At 42.0% G+C, this 24,555-nt stretch overlaps 2 protein-coding genes across 3 annotated transcripts in view; both read left to right on the top strand.

The window, feature by feature from the left end:
* The first annotated feature begins 4,792 nt into the window (after nt 1-4,792).
* Nucleotides 4,793-11,659, top strand: LOC112257993 (myb/SANT-like DNA-binding domain-containing protein 2). 2 transcript variants are annotated; one of them, XM_024432013.2, is made up of 4 exons: nt 4,793-5,758; nt 9,211-9,466; nt 9,759-9,825; nt 10,075-11,659. In XM_024432013.2, exons 1-4 carry the CDS (start codon nt 5,303-5,305, stop codon nt 11,021-11,023), a joined length of 1,728 nt encoding a protein of 575 aa, XP_024287781.1. In that variant the 5' UTR covers nt 4,793-5,302; the 3' UTR covers nt 11,024-11,659. The 2 variants fall into 2 exon arrangements, with proteins under 2 accessions (XP_024287781.1, XP_024287782.1); XM_024432014.2 differs by having other exon boundaries at nt 4,799-5,743.
* Nucleotides 11,660-19,568: 7,909 nt separating this feature from the next.
* esama (endothelial cell adhesion molecule a) overlaps nt 19,569-24,555 on the top strand; it is a 68,561-nt gene continuing 63,574 nt past the window's right edge. Inside the window, exon 1 of the mRNA XM_024432011.2 lies at nt 19,569-20,140. Coding sequence (XP_024287779.1) covers nt 20,074-20,140 — 67 coding nt within the window. The 5' untranslated portion in view covers nt 19,569-20,073. The remainder of the gene's footprint in view (nt 20,141-24,555) is intronic.

Genomic DNA, 24,555 nt, shown 5'->3' with positions numbered 1-24,555 from the left:
ACTGTTGCTTGGGGCGATAATAGACTAACATTGGCTGGAGAATGGCCTTAATAAAGAGCTCAGTGACTATCAACGTGGCACTGTCATAGGATGTGACCTTTCCAACAAGTCAGTTTGTCAAATTTCTGTATTGCAGCCCCAGTCAACTGTAAATGCTGTTATTGTGAAGTGGAAAGGTCTAGGAGCACGAATGGCTCAGCCGCAAAGTGGTAGGCCACACAAGCTCACAGAATGGTATCACTGAGTGCTGAAGACCGTAGCTTAGTTGCAACACTCAATACTGAGTTCTCTGGAGTGATGAATCACGCTTCACCATCTGGCAGTCCGACGGTCGAATCTGGGTTTGGCGGATGACAGGAAAACGCTACCTGCCCCAATGCATAGTGCCAACTGTAAAGTTAGGTGGAGGAGGAATAATGGGGCTGTTTTTCATGGAATAGGCCCCTTAGTTCCAGTGAAGGGAAATCTGAACGCTACAGCATACAATGACATTCTGGATGATTCTGTGCTTCCAACTTTGTGGCAACAGTTTGGGGAAGGCCCTTTCCTGTTTCAGCATGACAATGCCCCCGTATACAAAGCGAGGTCCATACAGAAACGGTTTGTCGAGATCGGTGTCGAAAAACTTGACTGGCCTACATAGAGCCCTGACCTCAACCCATCGAACACCTTTGGGATGAATTGGAACGCTGACTGCAAGTCAGGTCTAATCGCCCAACATCAGTGCCCGACTTCACTAATGCTCGTGGCTGAATGGAAGAAAGTCCCCACAGTAATGTTCCATCATCTAGTGAAAATCCTTCACAGAAGAATGGAGGCTCTTATATATCAGTAAAGGGGGACCAACTCAATTTTAATGGCCATGATTGAGATGTTTGACAAGCAGGTGTCCACATACTTTTGGTCATGTAGTGCATGTACTGGACATGAGACGGGTTCATGGTCTCATGACTATCTGCGTCTTCAAAATCAGTGTCACCCTCAGCCCAAGAGAACATTTCCTCTTGGTGTAACGGTCAAGATGGATTCTCCCGTGGGAGACCAAGGATTCGGTCCTGCCCATGACAATGCTGTGCAACCAGGAATGTTATTTTGGGAGCACTGTGCGACTATGAAAAAAAATATCCCAGATAATAATTGTTGTAATGATAAGGCTTAGCTGTACCGTTGTTTCAGTGACCTAGAGAAACAAGTGACTGAAGCAAGAGAAGATTTGTTCATGTCATGGTTACTAGAGTGAAAACAGCTTGCTTCTAGCACAACCAGGTCAAAGGATCTGACCAATTATTACCAGTGCAACATTTGTGTCTTCCTATAGGGAATGGGAGTGCCTTTTTCAAACCATGTTGTGGGACCTTCTAAAACTACTCGCATGTCGACGTCGTTAACCATTCGTTTAGTTATGTTACCTCATTGGCTAGCAGGGTTGGGGAGCAGTGGATTACATCGATTACAACAAAAAACAGTAACTGTAATCCGTAACATTACCAACAAAAATATTGTAATCAAATTACAGATACTTTTGAAAAACAACATAATTACTTTGAGTTACTTTTAAATTCAGAAAGGATGTTTGCGAGAAAAAAAATCTTTGATACTTCTCTGTTTTCTCAATTACATTAAAATCAGCATTGAAAAAAGGCACAAGTTTAAATTTGTTCCACGTGAGTCTGACCAAACGGTGCCTTGCGAAAGTATTCACCCCCCTTGGCATTTTTACTATTTTGTTGCCTTACAACCTGGAATTAAAATAGTTTTTGGGGGGGTTGTATCATTTGATTTACACAACATACCTACCACTTTGAAGATGCAACATATTTTTTATTGTGAAACAAACAACAAATAAGACAAAAAACAGATAATTTGAGCATGCATAACTATTCATTCCCCCAAAGTCAATACTTTGTAGAGCCACCTTTTGCAGCAATTACAGCTGCAAGTCTCTTGGGGTATGACTCTATAAGCTTGGCACATCTAGCTACTGGGATGTTTGCTCATTCTTCAAGGCAAAACTGCTCCAGCTCCTTCAAGTTGGATGGGTTCCACTGGTGTACATTAATCTTTAAGTCATTGAACAAGGCAGTTAACCGACTGCTCCTAGGCTGTCATTGTAAATAAGAATTTGTTCTTAACTGACTTGCCTAGTTAAATAAAGGTTAAATATAATATGGCATATATTTTTCACATGAAAATAGCACTTTTCAGTAGTGCTCAAATCATGCCATTCCATGAGCGCAGCATTTATTTTTCAACTCGAATCAATGAGCCAAATGACAGTAAAGCCAAATGACAACAAAATGTAGGGCTGGGTTTTTTGGTTTATGCTCAGGTAAACAAATTTGGCTAATCTATACTTCCACATTTCCAAGTCCTATTCTTGAAGATCAAGGGGTATAACATTAATTGGAATGACTGGAATTCTGATAGACTGTTTTGATTTGTACATATTTTTTAAATATTTTATTTAACCTTTATTTAACAAGGCAAGTCAGTTAAGAAAAAAATATTATTTATAGAGCTCCATGTTTATGGAACGTTCTGCACATCCACGTGAGAGACGCAGACTTGGTCTCGACCTTTAAGTCTTTATTTAAGACTCATCTCTTCAGTAGGTCCTATGAATGAGTGTAGTCTTGTCCAGGGGTGGAAGGTGAATGGAAAGGCACTGGAGCGACGAACCCACCCTTGCTGTCTCTCCCTGGCCGGTTCCCCATTTTGCATTGGGATTCTCTGCCTCTAACCCTATTACAGGTGCTGAGTCACTGGTTTACTGGTGCTCTTCCATGCCGTCCCTAGGAGGGGTACGTCACTTGAGTGAGTTGAGTCACTGATGTGATCTTCCTGTCTGGGTTGGCGCCCCCCCTTGGGTTGTGCCCTGGGGGAGATCTTCATGGGCTATACTCGGCCTTGTCTCAGGATGGTAAGTTGGTAGTTGAAGGTATCCCTCTAGTGGTGTGGGGGCTGTGCTTTGGCAAAGTGGGTGGTGTAATATCCTTCCTGGTTGGCCTGGTCTGGGGGTATCGTCGGACGGGGCCACAGTGTCTCCCGACTGCTCCTGAATCAGCCTCCAGAATTTATGCTGCAATAGTTTGTGTCAGGGGGCTAGGGTCAGTCTGTTATATCTGGAGTATTTCTCCTGTGTGAATTTAAGTATGCTCCCTCTAATTCTCTCTCTCTCCCCTCCTGGAGGACCTGAGCCCTGGGACCATACCTCAGCACTACCTGGCCTGATGACTCCTTGCTGCCCCTAGTCTACCTGGTCATGCTGCTGCTCCAGTTTCAACTGTTCTGCCTGCGGCTATGGAACCCTGACCCGTTCACAGGATGTGCTATCTTGTCCCGCACCTGCTGTCTCCAACTCTGAATGCTCGGGCTATGAAAAGCCTTCTGACATTTACTCCTGCTGACCTGTTGCACCCTCCACAACCACTGTGATTATTATTATTATTATTTGACCCTGCTGGTCATCTATGAACGTTGAACATCTTGGCCATGTACTGTTATAATCTAAACCCGGCACAGCCATAAGAGGACTGGACACCCCTCAGAGCCGGGTTCCTCTCTAGGTTTCTTCCTAGGTTCTTGCCTTTCTAGGGAGTTTTTCCTAGCCACTGTGCTTCTACATCTGCTTTGCTTGCTATTTGGGGTTTTAGGCTGAGTTTCTGTATAGCACTTTGTGACATCGGCTGATGTAAAAAGGGCTTTATGAATCAATTTGATTGTGTGTCAGTACATGCATACAACAAGTAGGTTACATGGGGTGAGGCGTCGTGCCGTATGGTGTGGCTTTATTCATTTAAAATAAAACACGTTTGCTGTTCACTTGCGCTATGTAAGATGGAATGGAGTTCCATACACTCATGGCTCTATATAATACTGTACGTTTCCTTGAATTTGTTCTGGACCTGGGGACTGTGAAACGAACCCTGGTGGTATGTCTGGTGGAGTAAGTGTGTGTCAGTGCTGTGTGTAAATTGATTATGCAAACCGAATGAATTTCCAACACATGAATGTTTCTTATAAAAACAATAAGTGACGCAGTCAGTCTTTCCTCAACTCTTAGCCAAGAGAGACTGGCATGTTTAGTATAAATATTAGCCCTCTGATTACAATGAAGAGCAAGACGTTCCGCAGCACTTGACCACATGACTGGACAATAATAAAGATAAGATAAAACTAGAGCCGGCTGGATTTGCTTTTTTGGACTGTTGTTAAAAAACAAACAGATCATCTCTTTATTACGGACAGACCGCTCCCCATCTTTACAACCTTTGAATATATATGTTTTGACCATGACAGTTTACAATCTAAGGTAACACCAAGTAATTTAGTCTCCTCAACTTGTTCAACAGCCACACCATTCATTACCAGATTCAGCTGAGGTCTAGAATTTAGGGAATTAATATGCTTGTTAAACACAGCCAGTGTTTATTTTTTAGAACGTGTTTTACTTGTAGCCTAATCTGACTACTGCATTCATAATAACACAAGACTTCAACAACAACAAACTGAAGTTATAGGCTATTTATTAAATTGGTTTGCCAGCTCCAGGTAGACTACACAGGTGGCTCTAATTGATTTGCAATGACCTGTGATATCGTAATTTCAACATATTTATTGTATCAAATGGTAGCCTACAATGGCATATACATTAATAGACTACTTGATGGCCAACAGAGGCAAATGTATAATTCTCGACATTTAGCCTGTCAGTTTCATTGAGGACTTTTCCCCATAAAAAGAACCACGCGGGGGAGTTGCATAATTTACACTTCAAATGTCCACACAGGTAGCCCCCGAGACACGAGCATGCGTAAAGCACTTGGCTTGATAGCGTATTCTTTAAGCAGTCAACATTAGAATGCAGTTTAAACCACCTCCGAGCGGATTTGTGAAATGCGCACTAGTGCGCCCAAAGTCGTTTTCCAGTGCTGTATCTCCATTATTTCTTAATGTGCATCGGTTCTAGGGTATTAATATATCTTCTGGAAAAATGTTTGGAAATAGGTGTCTCCATAATGACAATCTAAAAAGTTGTCACAACGTGCACGCGGTCCTGCCCGCTCCTCTCGCTCACGTGACTTAGCCAATAACTGCAGTGCTCTCTCAAAACACACACACCCCTCCGGCCCTCCCAACATTTACACCGGAACATGGCAACGCCGAGTGCATGCGCGCACACAAATTATACAGTGCAGATGGCTTGACCCATATTTTCTGTTTGCAATATTAATTGACCGCTCACCCAATCCACTGAGAAGACGTCAACTCCTATCCCCCGCCCCTTAGCAACAGAAGCAAGATGGCGGCGCCCAGTAACGCTGATCATTCTCCAGAGATATCGACGCCTTTAAAGATACCGAAAACAGAAGTGCCATCACCAGAATCAGAAGATTTGAGCGACAGCAACCAATATCATTCCAATCCCTCCACACCTAATCGATTCTCGCCTCTCAACGTAGGTTTGTCGATTTCTGGGAGCGCAGGCCGAAGTGGATCGGCCTGTGCATCAAATAGCTTCACCGCTTGCCGAGGGATGTCGTGGACCCCGTCAGAAACAAACGCCCTTATTGCGGTATGGGGGAATGAAAGACTGACAGAGGCACGAATGCAGCAGCTGGAGGTTGCAGGCACCGTTTTCTCTGGAAAGGCTCCTGGTCCCGCAATGTACGAGCGGGTCTCACGAGCCCTAGCAGAGCTCGGCTACGAAAGGACCCCATCCCAATGCAGGGAAAGGATGAAGGTAATGGGGGACAGAGTAAGCATGTTCATCTATCACATAGCTAGGTAGCTAACGTTAGCCATCTGTCAGACTCTTGCTAGGGAACTTCGTGTTATGTTCATTAATTTTATGTTATCCAGGATGTTGTCATTGCTACCTTCCTAGCTATGCCCCATGACTAAGTAACGTTACCTTTCTAGAGAGCTATACAGAACAAAAATATGCACGCACCATGTAAAGTCTTGGTCCCACGTTTCATAAGCTGAAATATAAGATCCCAGACATTTTCCATCTGCACAAAAAGCATATCTCTCTCCAATTTTGTGCACATTTGTTTACATCCCTGTTAGTATTTCTCATTTGCTAAGATAATCCATTCACCTGACAGGTGTGGCATATCAATAACCTAATTAAACAGCATGATCATTACACAGGTGCACCTTGTGCAGTTTTGTCACACAACACAATGCCACAGATATATCAAGTTGAGGGAGCGTGCAATTGTCATGCTCTCTGCGGGAATGTCCACCAGAGGTCTTGCCAGAGAATTTAATGTTAAGTTCCCTACCATAAGCCGCCTCAACATCGTTTTATAGAATTTGGCAGTACTGTATGTCCAACCGGCCTCAAAACCGCAGACCACATGTAACCATGCCAGCCCAAGACCTCCACATACGGCTTCTTCAGCTGCGGGATGGTCTGACATGAGCCACCCGGACAGCTGATGAAACTGGGTTTGCGCATTGGAAGAATTTCTTCAAACTGTTAGAAACCGTCTCAAGGAAGCTCATCTGTGTGCTTGTCGTCCTCACCAGGGTCTTGACCTGACTGCAGTTTGGGGTCGTAACAGAGTTCAGTGGGCAAATGCTCACCTTCAATTGACACTGGCACACTGGAGAAGTGTTCTCTTCACAGATTCATCCTGGTTTCAACTGTACCGGGCAGATGGCAGACAGTGTGTATGGCTCCGTGTGGGAGAGTGGTTTGCTGATGACAACGTTGTGAATCGAGTGCCCCGTGGTGGGGTTATGGTATGGGTAGGCATAAGCTATGGACCACTAACACCATTGTATTTTATCAATGGCCATCACCTCATGTTTCAGTATGATAATGCACGGCCCCATGTCACAAGGATCGGTACACAATATCTGGAAGCTGAAAATGTCCCAGTTCTTCTCAGGCTTGGATGCTCACCAGACTTGTCACCTTTTGAGCATGTTTTGGATGCTCTGGATCGACGTGTATGACATCGTGTTCCAGTATCCAGCAACTTCGCACAGCCATTAAAGAGGGGACGGACAACATTCCACAGGCCACAATAAACAGCCTGATCAACTCTATGCAAAGGAGATGTGTCACGCTGCATGAGGCAAATGGTGGTCACACCAGATACTGAATGGTTTTCTGATGCACGACCCTACTTTTTTTTTGGTATCTGTGACCAACAGATGCATATCTGTATTCCCAGTCATGTGAAATCCATATATTAGGGCCGAATGAATGTATTTCAATTGACAGATTTCCTTATATGAACTGTAACTCAGTAAAATCTTTATTATTGTTGCATGTTGCGTTTTATATGTTTGTTCAATGTAGTAATGTAGCGAGATAATGTAACCAGTTGCCCTTCCCTGAGCTAGATACAGTTGAAGTCGGAAGTTTACATACACCTTAGCCAAATACATTTAAACTCAGTTTTTCACAATTCCTGACATTTAATCCAAGTAAAAATTCCCTGTTTTAGGTCAGTTAGGATCACCACTTTATTTTAAGCATGTGAAATGTCAGAATAATAGTATAGAGAATGATTTATTTCACCTTTTATTTCTTTCATCACATTCCTAGTGGGTCAGAAGTTTACATACACTCAATTAGTATTTGGTAGTATTGTCTTTAAATTGTTTAACTTGGGTCGAACGTTTTCAGGTAGCCTTCCACAAACTTCCCACAATAAGTTGGGTGAATGTTGGCCCATTCCTCCTGACAGAGCTGGTGTAACTGAGTCAGGTTTGTAGCCATCTTTGCACACACACGCTTTTTCAGTTCTGCCCACACATTTTCTATAGGATTGAGGTCAGGGCTTTGTGATGGCCACTCCAATACCTTGACTTTGTTGTCCTTAAGCCATTTTGTCACAACTATGGAAGTATGCTTGGGGTCATTGTCCATTTGGAAGACCCATTTGCAACCAAACGTTAACTTCCTGACTGATGTTGCTTCAATATATCCACATAATGTTCCTACCTCACGCCATCTATTTTGTGAAGTGCACCAGACCCTCCTGCAGCAAAGCACCCCCACAACATGATGTTGCCACCACCATACTTCAAGGTTGGGATGGTGTTCTTCGGCTTGCAAGACTCCCCCTTTTTCCTCCAAACATAACAATGGTCATTATGGCCAAACAGTTCTGTTTTTGTTTCATCAGACCAGAGGACATTTCTCCAAAAAGTATGATCTTTGTCCCCATGTGCAGTTGCAAACCGTAGTCTGTTATTTTTATGGCAGTTTTGGATCAGTGGCTTCTTCCTTGCTGTGCGGCCTTTCAGGTTATGTTGATATAGGACTTGTTTTACTGTGGATATAGATACTTTTGTACCCGTTTCCTCCAGCATCTTCACAAGGTCCTTTGCTGTTGTTCTGGGATTGATTTGCACTTTTCGCACCAAAGTACGTTCATCTCTAGGAGACAGAACGCGTCTCTTTCATGAGCGGTATGATGGCTGCGTGGTCCCATGGTGTTTATACTTGTGTACTATTGTTTGAATAGATGAACGTGGTACCTTTTGGCATTTGGAAATTGCTCCCAAGGATGAACCAGACTTGTGGAGGTCTACAATCTTTTTTCTGAGGTCTTGGCTGATTTCTTTTGATTTCCCCATGATGTCAAGCGAAGAGGCACTGAGTTTGAAGGTACGCCTTGAAATACATCCACAGGTACACCTCCAATTGACTCAAATTATGTCCATTAGCCTATCAGAAGCTTCTAAAGACATGACATCATTTCCTGGAATTTTCCAAGCTGTTTAAAGCACAGTGAACTTAGTGTATGTAAACTTCTAACCCACTGGAATTGTGATACAGTGAAATAATCTGTAAACAATTGTTGGAAAAATGACTTGTGTCATGCACAAAGTCGATGTCCTAACAAAGTTGCCAAAACTATAGTTTGTTAACAAGAAATTTGTGGAGTGGTTGAAAACGAGTTTTAATGACTCCAACCTAAGTGTATGTAAACTTCCGACTTCAAATGTAGATCGCTATCCGGTAAGCTGACTGGAAGTTTGCGGAAGATGGTTGAATTTTGCATCTAGGTGCAATTGTAGAGAATTAAATATCCTCAGTTTAATTTCAAAGCAAAGGATTTCAGTCAATTATTTTTCAAATCTGGTGTATTTGTGGCATTAGATATGCCTCTAGCTAGCCTAGTAGCTAACACAAACCTCAAGCTCTTCCTCTAACATTTACACATCCATTATGACCCGCAGACGCTGCGACGGTGCTACAGCCGAGTGAAGGAGCACGGTGTCGGCAAGAGGAAGAGCAGCTACTCCATCGAGCAGCTGGAAAAGGTGTTTGGCCAGGGAGGCTGGGACTCCCAGATGTGTGCCCCCGTCCTCATCAACAGCAGTGGCCTGTACCAGGAGATGGAGTCTGACGGCAGCACCATGGAGGATTTCTCCCAGGAAGACTGGTGCAACCAGGTGCTGGCCTCGGCCTTCCAGGAGGGAGAGATGGAAACTGGTGAGTGGTGGTGATTGATTGTGGGGTTGACAAAAGTGGGCTATAGTGAAGTGGTCAGCAGACTTATTTTTGTTAAAGCGGTAGGTAGACTATCCAGGGTGCTGGTAGTTCTTACTAGGGGTAGTTACGGGACTGTGAAATGTTTGGAAGGCCTGTCGTTAGTATGCAGGCTATTCCTTCACTCTATGTCAAAAGGAATAATGTTGGAGTTGGCTAATGAGGCCATATGCCTGTCAGGTAGCATTTATTGTGTTATTTTGATGTTGATGGAAAATACTGTTAATTTCTTCAGAGGAAACACAGCCACCAAAGAATGCCAGAGTCCTGCAGCTGCGACCTGAGCCTTCGGAGCAAGTCCAGTATGTATTTTTTTCCATAAAATGAATGATCCCTAATAACACTGTGTAATATGAATATAATGCCAAACTAAATGCTTATTTTTTTACTGCCAAGATGTGATATATTTGAAAAACAAATCGCTTACAGAAACTTGGTCTCTGCATCATTCAATGTCTAGTCTTCATCAAAATGAAGCAGCTGTTCTCATTACCAACCCTCCAATGGTTCCAACTAAATCTTGACCAGTCATTTATTTCTGTCCCTGTCAGGAAACAGGAAGTGATGCTGAACGTGGTGCGTATCCTGGAGTCGGTGCAGGTGAAGTGGGAGCACTTTCAGACGTGGACCGACTTCTCCCGGCTACACCTTTCCAACAAGCTGGCCATTTTTGGCGTGGGCTACAACACGCGCTGGCGTGAGGACATCCGCTACCACTACGCAGAGATCAGCTCCCAGGTGCCCCTTGGCAAGCGGCTGCGTGAGTACTTCAACCCAGAGAAGGCAGAGGGCCGTGTCATCATGACCAAAGTACAGAAGATGAACTGGAAGAACGTGTATTATAAGTTCCTGGACATCACCATTAGCGAAGCACGCTGCCTGGAACTGCACATGGAGGTGGACTGGATCCCCATAGCCCAGGCCAGGGTGACGGGCTGTAGCAACGGGACCTCCAAGTATCTCCTACCGGGGGGTATCCCCAAGACTTACGGCCTGTACGCCATAGGCTACGAGGACGTGGTGGCAGAGTTGCACTACGCAGGGGAGGATGAGGCTCCAGCCTCTCCACTGCAACACCAAGACACTGACCAGAGCTTGCCTCTCTCTGGGTCGTCGGGCTCCGGCGGGCCCGGGTCCGAGAGTGTGGTGAGGCTGGGGGGACGAGCGGGGGAGGGGGAGAGGACTGGGGCCAAAGTGACCTACTGCTACCTGGGCATCGCAGAGGAGAGGACCTTACAGCAGTGTCTGTTCCAGCACTTTCAGAGCTCAGGCAAGCACTACAGCCGCAGGGAGATCTCGGCCGTAACATGCTTCCTCCAGGGGAATTGCACCGGCCAGCAGACCAGGGAAGAGGGCCTCTCCTTGGGCCCTGAACATTCGGCCATATACATTAAATTTATTGAGGTGGAGCTAGATTTCCTCTCTGCTGGCTCACTGTTGGAATGTCTAGAAATTGCAGTTGGTTACTCTTTAAAGTACAACAACAAAGAGGCGTTGTAACGCTTGTTGTTTTGACTCCCATTAACTGAAGGATTGAACGGGGGCCAGAGGGACATGCAATATCTCTTTCCCCCAATTTAACTGCAGACCTGAGTTCAAATGCTATTTGAAATCATTTAAAATACTTTGGCTGGGCTTGATTGAGCTTGCCTTGGTCAATGGAACCAAAAGAATAGTCACAAAACTGTTAACCCCAGCTGACACATTCGGCAGGCAATAGCAAACACAAAAGAATATTTGAAATAGTGTTTGAACCCCGGTCTGTGTACATGCTGTCTTATCAGGGGATGTGAGAGGGGAATGGCTACTGCTGAATGCATTTCCCTACCTTGAGGATATAGCAGTGGACACACAGTATATTTGTCACAAGAAGATGGTGTGCACTTGTTTTAAAACTGCCTTTACATTTCTTTGAATTTGGATGTCTATCGTCAGGTCTAAGGTGCCAGAAAAAGATCCCGGGGTAAAGATCATGTAAGGAACTTAATCCAATTCTAATAGAGGACCTAGATGGGCAATATGAATGAAGATATTGAATCTATCTCTGTATAGAAATATATATTTAAGAATATATATTGATGTTGTCAAGCATTCCAGCATTATGAATTTCAAAGAAGTATGTTAATGTTTATATATATATATATATATATATATATATATATATATATATATATATATATATATATATATATATATATATTATTGGTTAACCAGTGTCTTTGTGTATTTTTGTTTCCAGGTCACAGTCTTGTGTTTACATGTTTTGAAAAAAATAATAAACAGGGCACAGACCGTCATTTGCCACTTATTGAATAGTTCTAGATTCCAGTGGGCTCATTTGGGTACTTGTCTCTGCATACTGCTATCTAGTGATGACCCGTAGGTCTTATACTTACCAACCTTTCTTGCAGGAGAGCCAATGCTTCATGCACCACTTCTGTCACTAGATGGCAGCAGATAGCCATAACAGGCATTGTGTTCTTAAACACAATCCAATGGTGAATATGCAGGTAAATGCCAAAGTAATGGAAACACCTGAGTAAATGGACACAAAGTATATTTTAAGCAGGTGCTTCCATACAGGTGTGGTTTCTGAGTTAAGTAAGCAATTAACATCCCATCGTGCTTAGGGTCATGTATACAAATGCTGGGCAGGCCATAATTTTGTCTACCATGGCCATGCCTCCATAGAATGACAATGTCCCCCCCCCCATCCACAGGGCATGAGTGATCACTGAATGGTTTCATGAGCATGGAAAAGATGTAAACCATATGCCATGGACATCTCAGTAATCAGATCTCAACCCAATTGAACACTTATGGGAGATTCTGGAGTGATGCCTGAGACAGCGCTTTCCATCAACAAAACACCAAATTATCAAATTTATCATGGAAGAATGGTGTCACAGCCCTCCAATAGACTGTTTACACAGGCAGCCCAATTCTGATATTTTACCACTAGTTGGTCTTTTGACCAATCACATCAGATTTATTCACATCAGCTCATTTTCAGTGCCGATCTGATTGGTCAAAAGACCAATTTGTGAAAAAGGTCAGAATTGGGCTGACTGTGTAAATGCAGCAATAGAGTTCCAGAGACTTGAAGAATCTATACCAAGGTGCATTGAAGCTGTTCTGGCTTGTTGTTGCCCAACACTCGATTAAGACACTTTATGTTGGTGTTTCCTTTATTTTAGCAGTTACCTTTACTTTCAGAATCTGAAAAATAACATCACATATTTTATTGAAGATATTTGTTTGTTTTGAAGTCATAACTTTCCCAGAGGGATAAACTACAAAGCACGACCAATGACTTAGCCATCGAACTTGAAGAAATATTCTGAAATAACTTCACATATTTTTTTAAAGATACGCTTGAAATGTGCATGGTCTAATTGACTCAATAACCAAAAACACATCAATTTAGCTTAAGTAGTTAGTAGTTATTATTTATTTCTGGTTTTATCAAAGTTAGCCGGCTAACTAACTGATCCTGCTTTTTAGTATACTCACCCCTCTGGTAGATAATGTCAATCTCTCATTCTGTAATGACAAAAGGCTTCTGAAATGTTTGTTTTCACTGCATGCCTACCACTAATGCATATGACTATTGGCCATGTTATGTGTGATTATTACCATAATCTCTAGAGAAATAGTGTGAACACTACTAGGCTGTCAAGTGTGTGCGTCTGTATGCAAGCATGTGAAGCTTCAACTGTTCATCTTACTGCCTGTCAGAGATGATGCACTTTTTACAGGATATACAATACGTTGTGCACAGGACAAGAGGGGAAATATGACAGGTAGGCCACTATTTTGATACTCTCAACATTATTTAGCATTGTTGTCCAAGATTTTAGGTGCACATTCATGAGAACTTTTGTATGTTTCTTCAGGAAAATGTGGTGAATTCAACAAAGGGTCTTCATAATGGCAGACCATGGAGGATGCGTGTGCTTGAATCAAAGCTGCTACTGGTCAATGATGAACTCACCATGTGTCCACCTTTATCAGCTTTGAGGTTGAGTCAAGGTAGGTCAAGGGCAATTGTTTGTGTCAGTTGGAATACTACCACAATAAAACGAACCATAAGTACTGGTTCACATTGGGGTTTGATGGACCTAGGCAATAGATGAAATTCCCTGTTAGTGTCTTCATTAAATATTTGAAACACTCAGACCATTGCTATTGTATGATATGGGCTACCAATGAACATGCACTACTGGTCAAAAGTTTTTAGAACACCTACTCATTCAAGGGTTTTTCTTTATTTCTACTATTTTCTACATTGTAGAAAATTAATGAAGACATCAAAACTATGAAATAACACATAAGGAATCATGTAGTAACCAAAAAAGTGTTAAACAAATCAAAATATATTTTATATTTGAGATAATTCAAAGTAGCCTCCCTTTGCCTTGACAGCTTTGCACACTCTTGGCATTCTCTCAACCAGCTTCACCTGGAATGATTATCCAGCAGTATTGAAGGAGTTCCCACATATGCTGAGCACTTGTTGGTTGCTTTTCCTTCACTCTGCAGTTCGACTCATCCCAAATCATCTCAATTTGGTTGGGGATTGTGGAGGCCAGGTCAGCTGATGCAGCACTCCATCACTCTCCTTGGAAAAAAAGCCCTTACACAGCCTGGAGGTGTGTTGGGTCATTGTCCTGTTGAAAAACAAATGATAGTCCCACTAAGCCCAACCCAGATGGGATGGTGTGTCGCTGCAGAATGCTGTGGTAGCAATGCTGGCTAATAAAATCACAGACAGTGTCACCAGCAAACCACCCCCACACCATAACACCTCCTCCTCCATGCTTTACGGTTGACCAAAAAGACCCAAAAGACACATTTCCACTGGTCTAAATTCCATTGCTTGTGTTTCTTGGCCCAAGCAAGTCTCTTCTTCTTCATGGTGTCCTTTAGTAGTGGTTTCTTTGCAGTATTTCAGCCATGAAGGCCTGATTCACACAGTCTCCTCTGAACAGTTGATGTTGAGATGTGTCTGTTACTTTAACCCTGTGATGCATTTATTTGCACTGCAATTTCTGAGGCTGGTAACTCTAATGAACTGGGTCTTCCATTCCTGTGGCTGTACTCATGAGAGCCAGTTTCATCATTGTGCTTGATGGTTTTTGTGACTGCACGTGAAGAAACGTTCAAAGTTCTTGAAATTTTCCATATTGACTGACCTTCATGTCTTAAAAATAATGATGGACTGTCATTTTTCTCTTAGCTTATTTGAGCTGTTATTGACATAACATGGACTTGGTATTTTACCAAATAGGGCTATCTTCTGTATACCCCCTACCTTGTCACAACACAACTTATTGGCTGAAACGTATTAAGAAGGACAGAAATTCCAAAAATGGACTTTTAAGAAGGCCCACCTCTTAATTGAAATGCATTCCAGGTGACTACCTCATGAAGCTGGTTAAGAGAATGCCAAGAGTGTGCAAAGCTTTCGTCAAAACAAAGGGTGGCTACTTTGAAGAATCTGAAGAAAAAAAAATTGTATTTCTTTCACACCTTTTGGTTACCACATGATTCCATATGTGTTATTTAATAGTTTTGATGTCTTCACTATTATTCTACAATGTAAAAAATAGGAAAAATAAAGAAAAACCCTTGAATGAGTAGGTGTTCTTAAACCTTTGACCGGTAGTGTAGGTGTTTGCCTCTTCTTTACCTTTAGCCTTTTAGTGAAGATGCTTAGTTTGCTTTAGCCTCTTCGAGATGGCAGTGGCTGTTTCAACCTCCCTAGTATTTCACTTCAATGCACATTGTCTTCTTAACAGGCTTCGGGCCCTGCCTTTGGAAGCAAGCCCTGTCTGTATGCGTTTTGTGGTTAAGGAGAGCGGACATTTGCTCAGGGATAGCCGAACAATGCCACAATGTCCCATAGTCGTCCATAACAGGCCACAACATTTAAATGTCCCAATTCTGAAAAATGATATCTAGAACAATTATGTATTGTTTAGGAACTCTGTCGGGGTCTCAACTTATTGTTGAGAGTTAGCATATTATAATACACAAGGTGCAATTCCAGAATGTGGTGTGTATTAGCAGTTTTTCTCTTGTTATGTCAGTCACACCCTTAGTGGATTTGGGAGAAAGTGGATGTTTCTAGTTTTCAGGGATACAGTATTTACAACCTAACTTCCCTTTCCCCGAGAAAAAAAACAGAAGTGGGGACCACAGATGGTTGGTGGTATAACTTAATTGGGGAGGACAGGCTTGTGGTAATGGCTGGAGGGCCATAGGTGCAATGGCATCAAACACATTATTATGAGCTGTTCTCCCTTCAGCAGCCTCCACTGGTGGGGACTCTGCTCATGCGTTTTTCTCCCCCTGCTACGTGAGGTCATGTCAGTCACTAGGCAGGTTTCCATTGACCCAGGTTTATTCAACAAAAGCAATGTCGCAAAATAAATCATTGCAACATGTATAATGGAAACGGCAGAGGATACATTTTCTAAAGAGTCAACAACATTTTTATCTTCTTGACAGGGTGGATTTTTCTTTTGTCTGACTTTCTTTATTGTGACAAATAATGATAAACTGTGTTTTTCTAAAAAATTTATGCAGAATAATTTTTAAGGTACGTAGGGCACCTGATATCATTAAATAACTATAAAGCTGCACTCTACATTTCATTCTAAACAGAGGTGGGACCAAGTCATTGTTTTACAAGTCACAAGTAAGTCTCAAGTCTTAGAACTCAAGTCCCAGGTTAAGACCGACAAGTCTCAAGTCCTAAACTTTGAGTTTAGAGTCCTAAACAAGTCATAATGTGCTCTTCACCAAATGTAATACCATTTCATATTTTTAACAAGAGTAATAGTTAGTATATTACATTTGCGCAAATTGTGAATGCTTTTAAAAATATATATATATTTATTTCTTTCCAAATAAACTTTATATTTCTATGGAAATGCATCATGGCTACATCATGAGAAAGACCCGCACCTCCAACCCCCCATTGCGATCGACTATCGAGGATTGCAATCAGGCGATGTAGACTTGTACACAATCGCCCAAATGTAACACACACACACACCCCCCCTCTGTGTGTGGTTACAGTAGGCTAACGTATGTCAATGGTTTCAGGAACAGCAGTAACATCAGGCAGGATTTAGGTTTCCAACTGCCTGACCAGTTGTAGCGCAATTTTGGGTGCACTGATCACATTCCTGCACTGACTGACAGTGTGGAGGCTCATTGATTTAACGTTATGTTAGCCTACATGCTCCACTAGCAAGTTATAGCAAGTTATAAATACACTAGCAAGTTATAAATTATATAGCTGTCGGCTATATTAACCACGACTTACCGTTCTTTGCACAGCTTGAAATGTCGGAAGAAAATGTGGAAGTTGTTGCACCTCTGTCTGTAATTTTCTTACCCCATGTTTTGCAAGTTGCAATCCGATTTTTGATGACTACAGTGTAGTCTTTATATCCAAAAATAATAATTTTGGGTATCATCTTTCCAAGGGCTCCTTTTTCTCAGCTGGCACAATTTGATTGGCTGCTCTCCGATTCAAACTGTAATCCGTTAAATGAAGAGTTGATGCGCTGCACACTTTTCTAAAAAGCATCATTTTTATTATTTGGACTTGGGGGGTATCAAGTCAGTTCGAGTCAAAAGGCTCAAGTCCAAGTTAAGTCACGAGTCGTTGGTGTTAAAGTCAAAGTTGAGTTGCAAGTCACCCTATTTGTCACTCGAATCTGTCTCAAGTCATGTGACTCGAGTCCACACCTCTGATTCTGAATGCCTAAGCCGACTGCTTGCTATATAAAAAATGTAAACTATAAAAAATTATGGTTCTTTGCAGGACAAGGATTGTCCTGACTTTCAAGAGTTTTCTAAATTACTTCACCTTGCTTTTCTGGTTGACTGGCAAGTTTCACAATCCAACATTTTCAGATCTGCAGGAGTACAAGTTTCACCATGGCACGGACCATGGCAATATGTTGGCAGATGAGAATTATTACAATATAGTAAATGTTAATCAATTATTGCATTCTATCCATGCTAGCTTTCACGGGCTACCTGAGACATGAAACAGATCGGTGGGAGAGCATACAGGCTGTCGCAAATGTATTCATGCGCAATTTGCCTAAATGTGTAATGGAAACACTTCAACCACTTCATTTTTATTTGACACTGTAGGTTTTTGCTTATTTTGTTATAATTTTAAAAAAATGTGTGGTCATTACATCCAGCTTTTTTTATCGACATAAGATAGATAAATGGAATCGCACTGTAACAGGCAATTGTCGCATGTATTTTCTATGAAAACTTTATAAATGTCTACAAAAAAAAATCACTGGACCAAGTTATTGGAAACATAGCTACAGACAGTCACTCAGTGATTTTTTTAATTTAGATTGGTTAATTATTCTAGCCAGCTATCTAAACTTGCAGTAATCATGGCCGAATAATGACCAGACACACAGGGCACGTGCCCCCGGGCCCCTTACCTCCATGGGGCCCCCATTGATTTTGTTAGTCACTCTCACTCAGGTATCATATTAACATGTCATAAGTCATGGCGAATGTGTAGAATTGCAGGAAATTAGCTTTAAAAAGGCAAGAATGTCTCTCCACCCTCTGGTAAAATGGGGTCAAGTTACAGAAAATTTGCGGTAAAATTGCACATTTTTCTCTCTGCCCCATTGCTAAATTAGTAGAATTGCAGGAATTACCTTTAAAACTATGTGGGGTCACCAAATCTCAGTTAGGGCCCCCAAAAGGCTAGAGCCAGCCCTGCTTTATAGCCTGCATGGGCTTCACATCTACTAACTATAAGATATTCTAGTAAGCCTATATGTAGAGAAATTGGCTTTGAGGCAATTGCAGAGGAGATTCATCAAAAATAGTCTGAACTTGAATATAAAATGAATCAAAATATAGGCCTTTTCAGTCTAGGGGCCAACATATCCGGTTTTCTTTCAGACAGTGCTCATGTTCCTTGACACAACCACCCACCCTCTGAATGTAGCAATTCAGGGGAGGTCCCGATGTAATCCATTGGCAACTCTTTATAGGTATAGATGCGACCCAGTAGCCTTTGGACTCTAATAATTTAGTAATCTTGCTGCATTAGCCTCACCAGTATTTCCATGGCAACCGACCAGCCTCAGAGAAAGCAGAGTGAGTCAGGTATTCACCTCTAAGGGCTGGGCTTGTCTACATTCTCCACTTCCAAGTTGCCTGCTAAGTGCTGGGGGTGCCAAAGCTCTCTTGACAAGCCACCGAGGCTTGTTTCTTTGCATTAGCCACCTGAGAGATCTAAAGATGTAATAGAACATGAACTGGAGTTTCAAGAGAGGGAAAGAAAAGAGAGAGACTAGATCATTTTGGAATTGGTTAGATTAGCACACTTATGCATTAGCCTCAATGTGTGTATCAACATATGAGCTAACCATGGCCATTGTCTGAAAAGCTTCATCAGCTGATTTGTTATATTGTAATCATTTGTAAAAAGTCACCATTTTTTTAAGGAGTTGACTGTCATCATACTGTATCATTGCCAGCCCCCATTGAGTTCTTAATTTGGAACTCAGCACACATAGCAGGTGTGTAGGCTGTCTAGATAGTAATGTCCAGAAATCGCTCTCTAGCTAAATAAGTAATGTCTATTAACTGAAAAAGGCATTTTGCACTAGCCTCCAACAGTAGCCTAGTTATACCCTGAATCAGCTAATAACATATATAATGTGTATCCTATATGTGCAATATACAATAAGTAATGTGTAATCGATGTACCAAGGTTCTATTTAAGCAATAACGCACGACTGGGTGTGGTATATGGCCAATATACCAGGGCTGGGCTAAGGACTGTTCTTAACTATGTCGCAGCACGGAGTGCCCTCGATACAGCCCTTGGCCGTGGTATATGGGCCATATACCACAAACCCCCGAGGTGCCTTGTTACTATTATAAATTGGTTACCAGCGTTATTAGAGCAGTAAAAATATGTTTTGTCATACCCGTGGTAAACGGTCTGATATACCACGGCTGTCAGCCGATCAGCATTCAGGGCTCGAACCACCCAGTTTATAATTGGGAATAGTTATTTTCACACGGTTTCTTTATTTGGGTATAGAACCACTACACCTGTAAGTGCGCAGAATGTCAAGCGTGACGTTGCTAATGTGCACAGGTGTCGGTTGTTGAGGTGGCAGGGCAGAGTATTCTCACTGTGAGAACTTTGTTCGTTTTTGACGACGACCGAAGCATGAAAGACGAAGTCATTTTTGTAAGAAAAGATCTGGACACTTGCCAAAGTAGGCAGCTGGAATAATTATTTGCGCGCTACGCTAAATGCGAACGTGAGGCTTTATCACTCTCACGTCAACTGCTGCTGAGAACGAGATGATTTAACTCCGGATAATGTCACATTGCCCACTAAACTCGCTACCCCAAGTCTTCGCTCTGGCGGTTCAAGGTAGTGCGAAATTGCTCACAGATAACGGGGAGACAATACATTAAGACAGGAAACAGCGGCTGTGGGTCAAACAGAAGACGCATGTTGAACTATGGAGATGTATACTTCGAGGAAACTTTGCATCTTGCTGTCGTTCACATTTTTCTTGTTTTTTACAGGTAAGACAATAGTCATTTTGAGTTTGAAATAACGCAATTTATCATTTCAAAAGTAGTGGTCTTATTGTTTAGTAGGCTATATGTGGATGCAAGGTGTTTTGTAACCAACATTTTCTTCGAACTGACAACGCCGACAACATAAAACAATGTTATAGCTGCCTCCGAATGACAGTACAAAACTTGACCTAATAGACAGTGGAATTTCTAATTTTGTTGTGGAGTAGTAGACGATTAAGTTCCCGTACTCGACATGGGGATTTAACCTGAAACACCTGTTCGTTTTCCATTGGATTTGAAACAAGTGTGTTACACACAATTCTGCTGGCCAGGGAGGATTAATCCCTTTATTATAAAATGGACACACACTGCCTGAACAGTGGACTAACACTGTTTAGCAAAGTCTTGTTTCACATCACACTCAAGCATTCTAACATCAAGTATTTTGGTCGTAATGACATTTCTTTTACAATTTAACCAATGTGTATATATAGTTTATGGACAATGTCGTGTAGAAATAGTCTTAACACTGCCATTTGTTTTTAGATTTTGACAAAGAATTTTCAGACATGGTGCATTTAACGAGTGGTATTCTTTCCCAGTAAAAAAAAAAGCCCAAAAGGGAACCAAAATATTCACTGGAAATGGGATGTAGTGGAAACTTCCTATCTCTCTTTCCCACATCTGTCCTAGGATTCTCTGCCCTTTTCAGTGTTTTGTTTCCAAAACAATCATGTGCTGATGCTGGCAATCTCACACTAGCTCATTTCACCTTATCAGGGTGTGGCATTGCCAAATAGTAATGTGTATTACAAGGAATCATTACTTGACACAAGTTTATTGCAATCTATTCTCAAGCTTTTACCTTAAGTATGAAGTGCAGAAAATACTGCTCGGTAGCTGAACAATGACCCACCTGATTTATAAATTATCTGTTTGACTCACCAACAGTCTACAGCAGGTGTGTCCCCTAAGATGTAGGGGCCAAGACATGGGAGGAAATGGTTGTGAATAGAGTCTTGCTAACAGGAAGATGGCTAGTTCTACTTGTATGCTTTCATTCCCATGGCTGTGTTTGTCTTCTCTTGAAAACAGGATAACCTGTGATTGTTTTGTTGCCTTTTCAATCACATTGTTGAGTTATGGGGGGGGGGGGCGTTAGTTTTGTTAGTTAGTTTTGTGTGTGACGTGTTAACTAGTGTCTTGGAACTGAAGTCTGGAGTTAAAGTAGGCTACATTAGACTAATGTATTGTAAATACACTGCTTCACAGCAAGTGTGTCACCCAATGCCATTAATATGACATTAAGCCAGTAGCCAGCATTGTTTTTCTTTTCATCGCAGCTTCTTGCTCAGTTGGACCTTTTTAGAATCTAGGTTTGGGCAATTCCACTGTAACAAGAGTAATGCTGAGACTCACTTTTCACATTTTAAAATGTATGTCAAGCAAAGTTTAGCAAACCATACACCTATATGCAGAAGTCTACTTTGAACAATTGCCACTGAAGATGTTGCTAAAATACTTTTACTTGAGGAACATTGAAGATGCAAAGTTTGGTAGCAGAATGACAGTAAAATCTCTCACAGTTTATGTGAGCACATTTTCCAAAAATCTGATAAATATTTACTCCAAATTAAGATTCAAAGATTTCTGCAGAAAGAATGGGGTGTTGGCTATGATATGACGCCTTGAGTTTGAGAACATCTCTTGTTTATTGAACTGCAGTAAGTGAAGTGGATCAACACCCGGTAACAGAATGACATCATGGGTCCTTAATCTGTACAACACAGAAATGCATAATTATGGATATGAATGTCATTCTCTTTATGAGGATGTATCCTGAACGAGTACACAAAGGTAGAAAAATGTAATATCCTGCTTTGAATGTTTGGGTATTATTCTACACGTGGGCTATTATTCTAATGCGGTCCGCCACCAACAAGACCAAATTTGATATGATCCTATAAACTGCTCATGGGTGCTTTTACATGGAAATGACAGTTATGTGTGTATTTTTTTTACTAGGCCATGCTCTTTGTCCTCTCAACACAGCAGCCAACAGTACACGTTGTCATGTCAGGCGCTATAAAACATACAGTAATCATATTTAATAGGACCATCTATTGCATGGTGTTAGTTACATTGTCCTGAGATCCCTAAATCAATTAGGATTGTCAAGTCTGAGCCTAGTCATTTTGGTTTTGCTCATTTGAATGCCATTAGTCTCATATGTGTTGTAATTGTTTAAAGTGACCTTGTATTGTATCCAGTACTTTACTGAATCTCATTACTGAAGAAATGTGTTTTTATAAAAAGTCTCGCTACTTGATGTGCCTGGATTTGTTTTTCCTAATTACTGGGGTGGGTCAAAGGAAAGCTGTACCAGTATTGTTACAATTGAAGGCTTTTTTGCTCTTTCAGTCGGATCACGAGGTGGTTCAGGGTTATCTGGATAATTTGGGCCTGTAATTAATGGAAAAAATCCTTAATGAATAATTAGACCCACTTTTAACATGACCTTATACTTCCTCAAACTGTTAACTGTTTTAATGGACAACAAAGGATTTAAAATGCTATACTTAGAACAAGTTTAAAATGAGATGGAAGGACCAACACGCTAGTTGATTACACTTCCATTCCAGACACACCATCCCTGGGAAGATGATATCTTCATTTGTTTTCCAGGTGTGCTCTACAAAGGACTGACTTATTTAACAAGGTCATCCCATATGGGTTTCCTAGATCCTTCTGGGTTAGAGGAAAGGCGTGCCTGGGGAAGAGTGTCATGTGTAATACTTCACCTACTCTCAAGAATTCAGTGTCGTTTTTAATAGTGAGGAAGGTTCTGGACTTTATTTTAGCAACATGTCTGTCCCTCATCAAGATACAGCATGCCTTAGTCTAGGTAGTGCTCATTAGGACATGCAATGTTTCTTATTGGACAAGTCCAGGTATTCCCTCCCTCTTTGTCTGCTTCCAACGCTTTGGTGCCTAATAAACCCGACTCTGCCTGGCGTGTCATCGTTTGGCGCAGTTTGTTTCCTCCCTCCACTGTATTTGCTGCAGTGCGTTGAGTTCACCCCCCCATCCTCTGGAATGCAATCTATCAAAGTTATAACAACTGTGCCTTATCTCTAATTGTTTGTTTCTTAAAATAATAGGGACTGGAGGCTTGCCTAACGGCGTTTAGAGCCTGGAATACAGGCCAAATTTGAAGTCGCTGGTCTCTTGTGATTTGTTACAGGGGATTGTGGATTTATCTGGACTATTGTTAGACGTAATGACAGAAAGAACACCAACCCATCTCACTAGTTATAACAAGGTAAAATGAGGGTTGTCCAATCTGGACCCCAAGAGAACAGTGGTCAGTTGTAATCCTGTGTATTGCCTCTGGCCATGTATCTCACATTGTGATGCATCCTTGGACCTCTGGGGAGATTGAAATTAGTTCACCCGAGTTGTGTGCTTTGCCCCTCACACAGTTATGGACAGGTATGTGAGGGCAGCTAGCATTAGTGCTAAGATAACGTTAGCAAGCGTCCTCCGCAGTTCCGCCCCTTGTTAAAGTTGCCCTCGGCTGCCTTTAGTCCCAGAAAATGGCTCTGTTTCTGATAAAACTGAATGGGAAAAGCAATTAGACAATAAGCAGAGCTGCTGTGTTTAGACCTACCTATAGTGATCTCTGATCCACAGAGGGGGGAGAGTGTGGGCTGAGGGAGGGGGCAACCTTTTGGAATGAAACATAGCTCAACTAGTGGCTTCTGCCACACAGGACATCCCCCAGGCGAATGCCTCAGACAGACAGCACTTTCCTGCTGCTCTGCTCCATGACTCCCCGCATGCACTGTCCCACGAGCTACAGCAGACTACAAGCTGGCCAGGGGTCATGAGAAAAGCAGTGGGTGACTTTCCCAAGTCCCAACATGCTGTGTCTGGCCTATGGACTCCCTTAAAGACACTCTCTCTCTCTCTCTCTGTGTGTGTTTCTGTTTCTCCCCATCTTCCTTTCTGGAAGAGGAAATGGCCTGAGCCTGCTCGACAAATGGGCACAGGCTGTGTACTAGATTCCTCATATTATTTCCCCCATAAGTGACTGATTCATGACTGCTGCATGTTATAAGAACCTCTCCTGAGATCATTTGTATTGTATATTGTTTGCACATGGAGGGCTGAGTTATTTTGAGTCTCCTGCTGTGTTTATTTCTCTCGATGTATTTGTCCCTCAGTATGGCATTGTATGTCCCTCTGTAGACACCAAACCAATGCCAGAAGATATTTATAGACTGGTTATACTGGTTTTGAAAGGGATGTCCCAAATTATAACAACGAAATGTCTTGTAAAATGACATGTCAAGCCTATAACAATGACATGCATGTCAAACCCACAGAGTCATTTCAAACAATCTGCTTACTAATTA

This window comes from Oncorhynchus tshawytscha, linkage group LG09 (genome assembly GCF_018296145.1).
Source record: "Oncorhynchus tshawytscha isolate Ot180627B linkage group LG09, Otsh_v2.0, whole genome shotgun sequence".
NCBI lineage: Eukaryota > Metazoa > Chordata > Actinopteri > Salmoniformes > Salmonidae > Oncorhynchus > Oncorhynchus tshawytscha.
This window is presented reverse-complemented; position numbering and strand designations above follow the sequence as displayed.

What these genes read in the sequence shown, in the direction of transcription:
- LOC112257993 (XM_024432013.2), top strand. Translation starts at nt 5,303, where the DNA reads ATGGCGGCGCCCAGTAACGCTGATCATTCTCCAGAGATATCGACGCCT. An exon ending in GGAGGGAGAGATGGAAACTG is followed by an intron (nt 9,467 to 9,758) that starts GTGAGTGGTGGT and finishes TAATTTCTTCAG; the next exon opens with AGGAAACACAGCCACCAAAG. An exon ending in GAGCCTTCGGAGCAAGTCCA is followed by an intron (nt 9,826 to 10,074) that starts GTATGTATTTTT and finishes TGTCCCTGTCAG; the next exon opens with GAAACAGGAAGTGATGCTGA.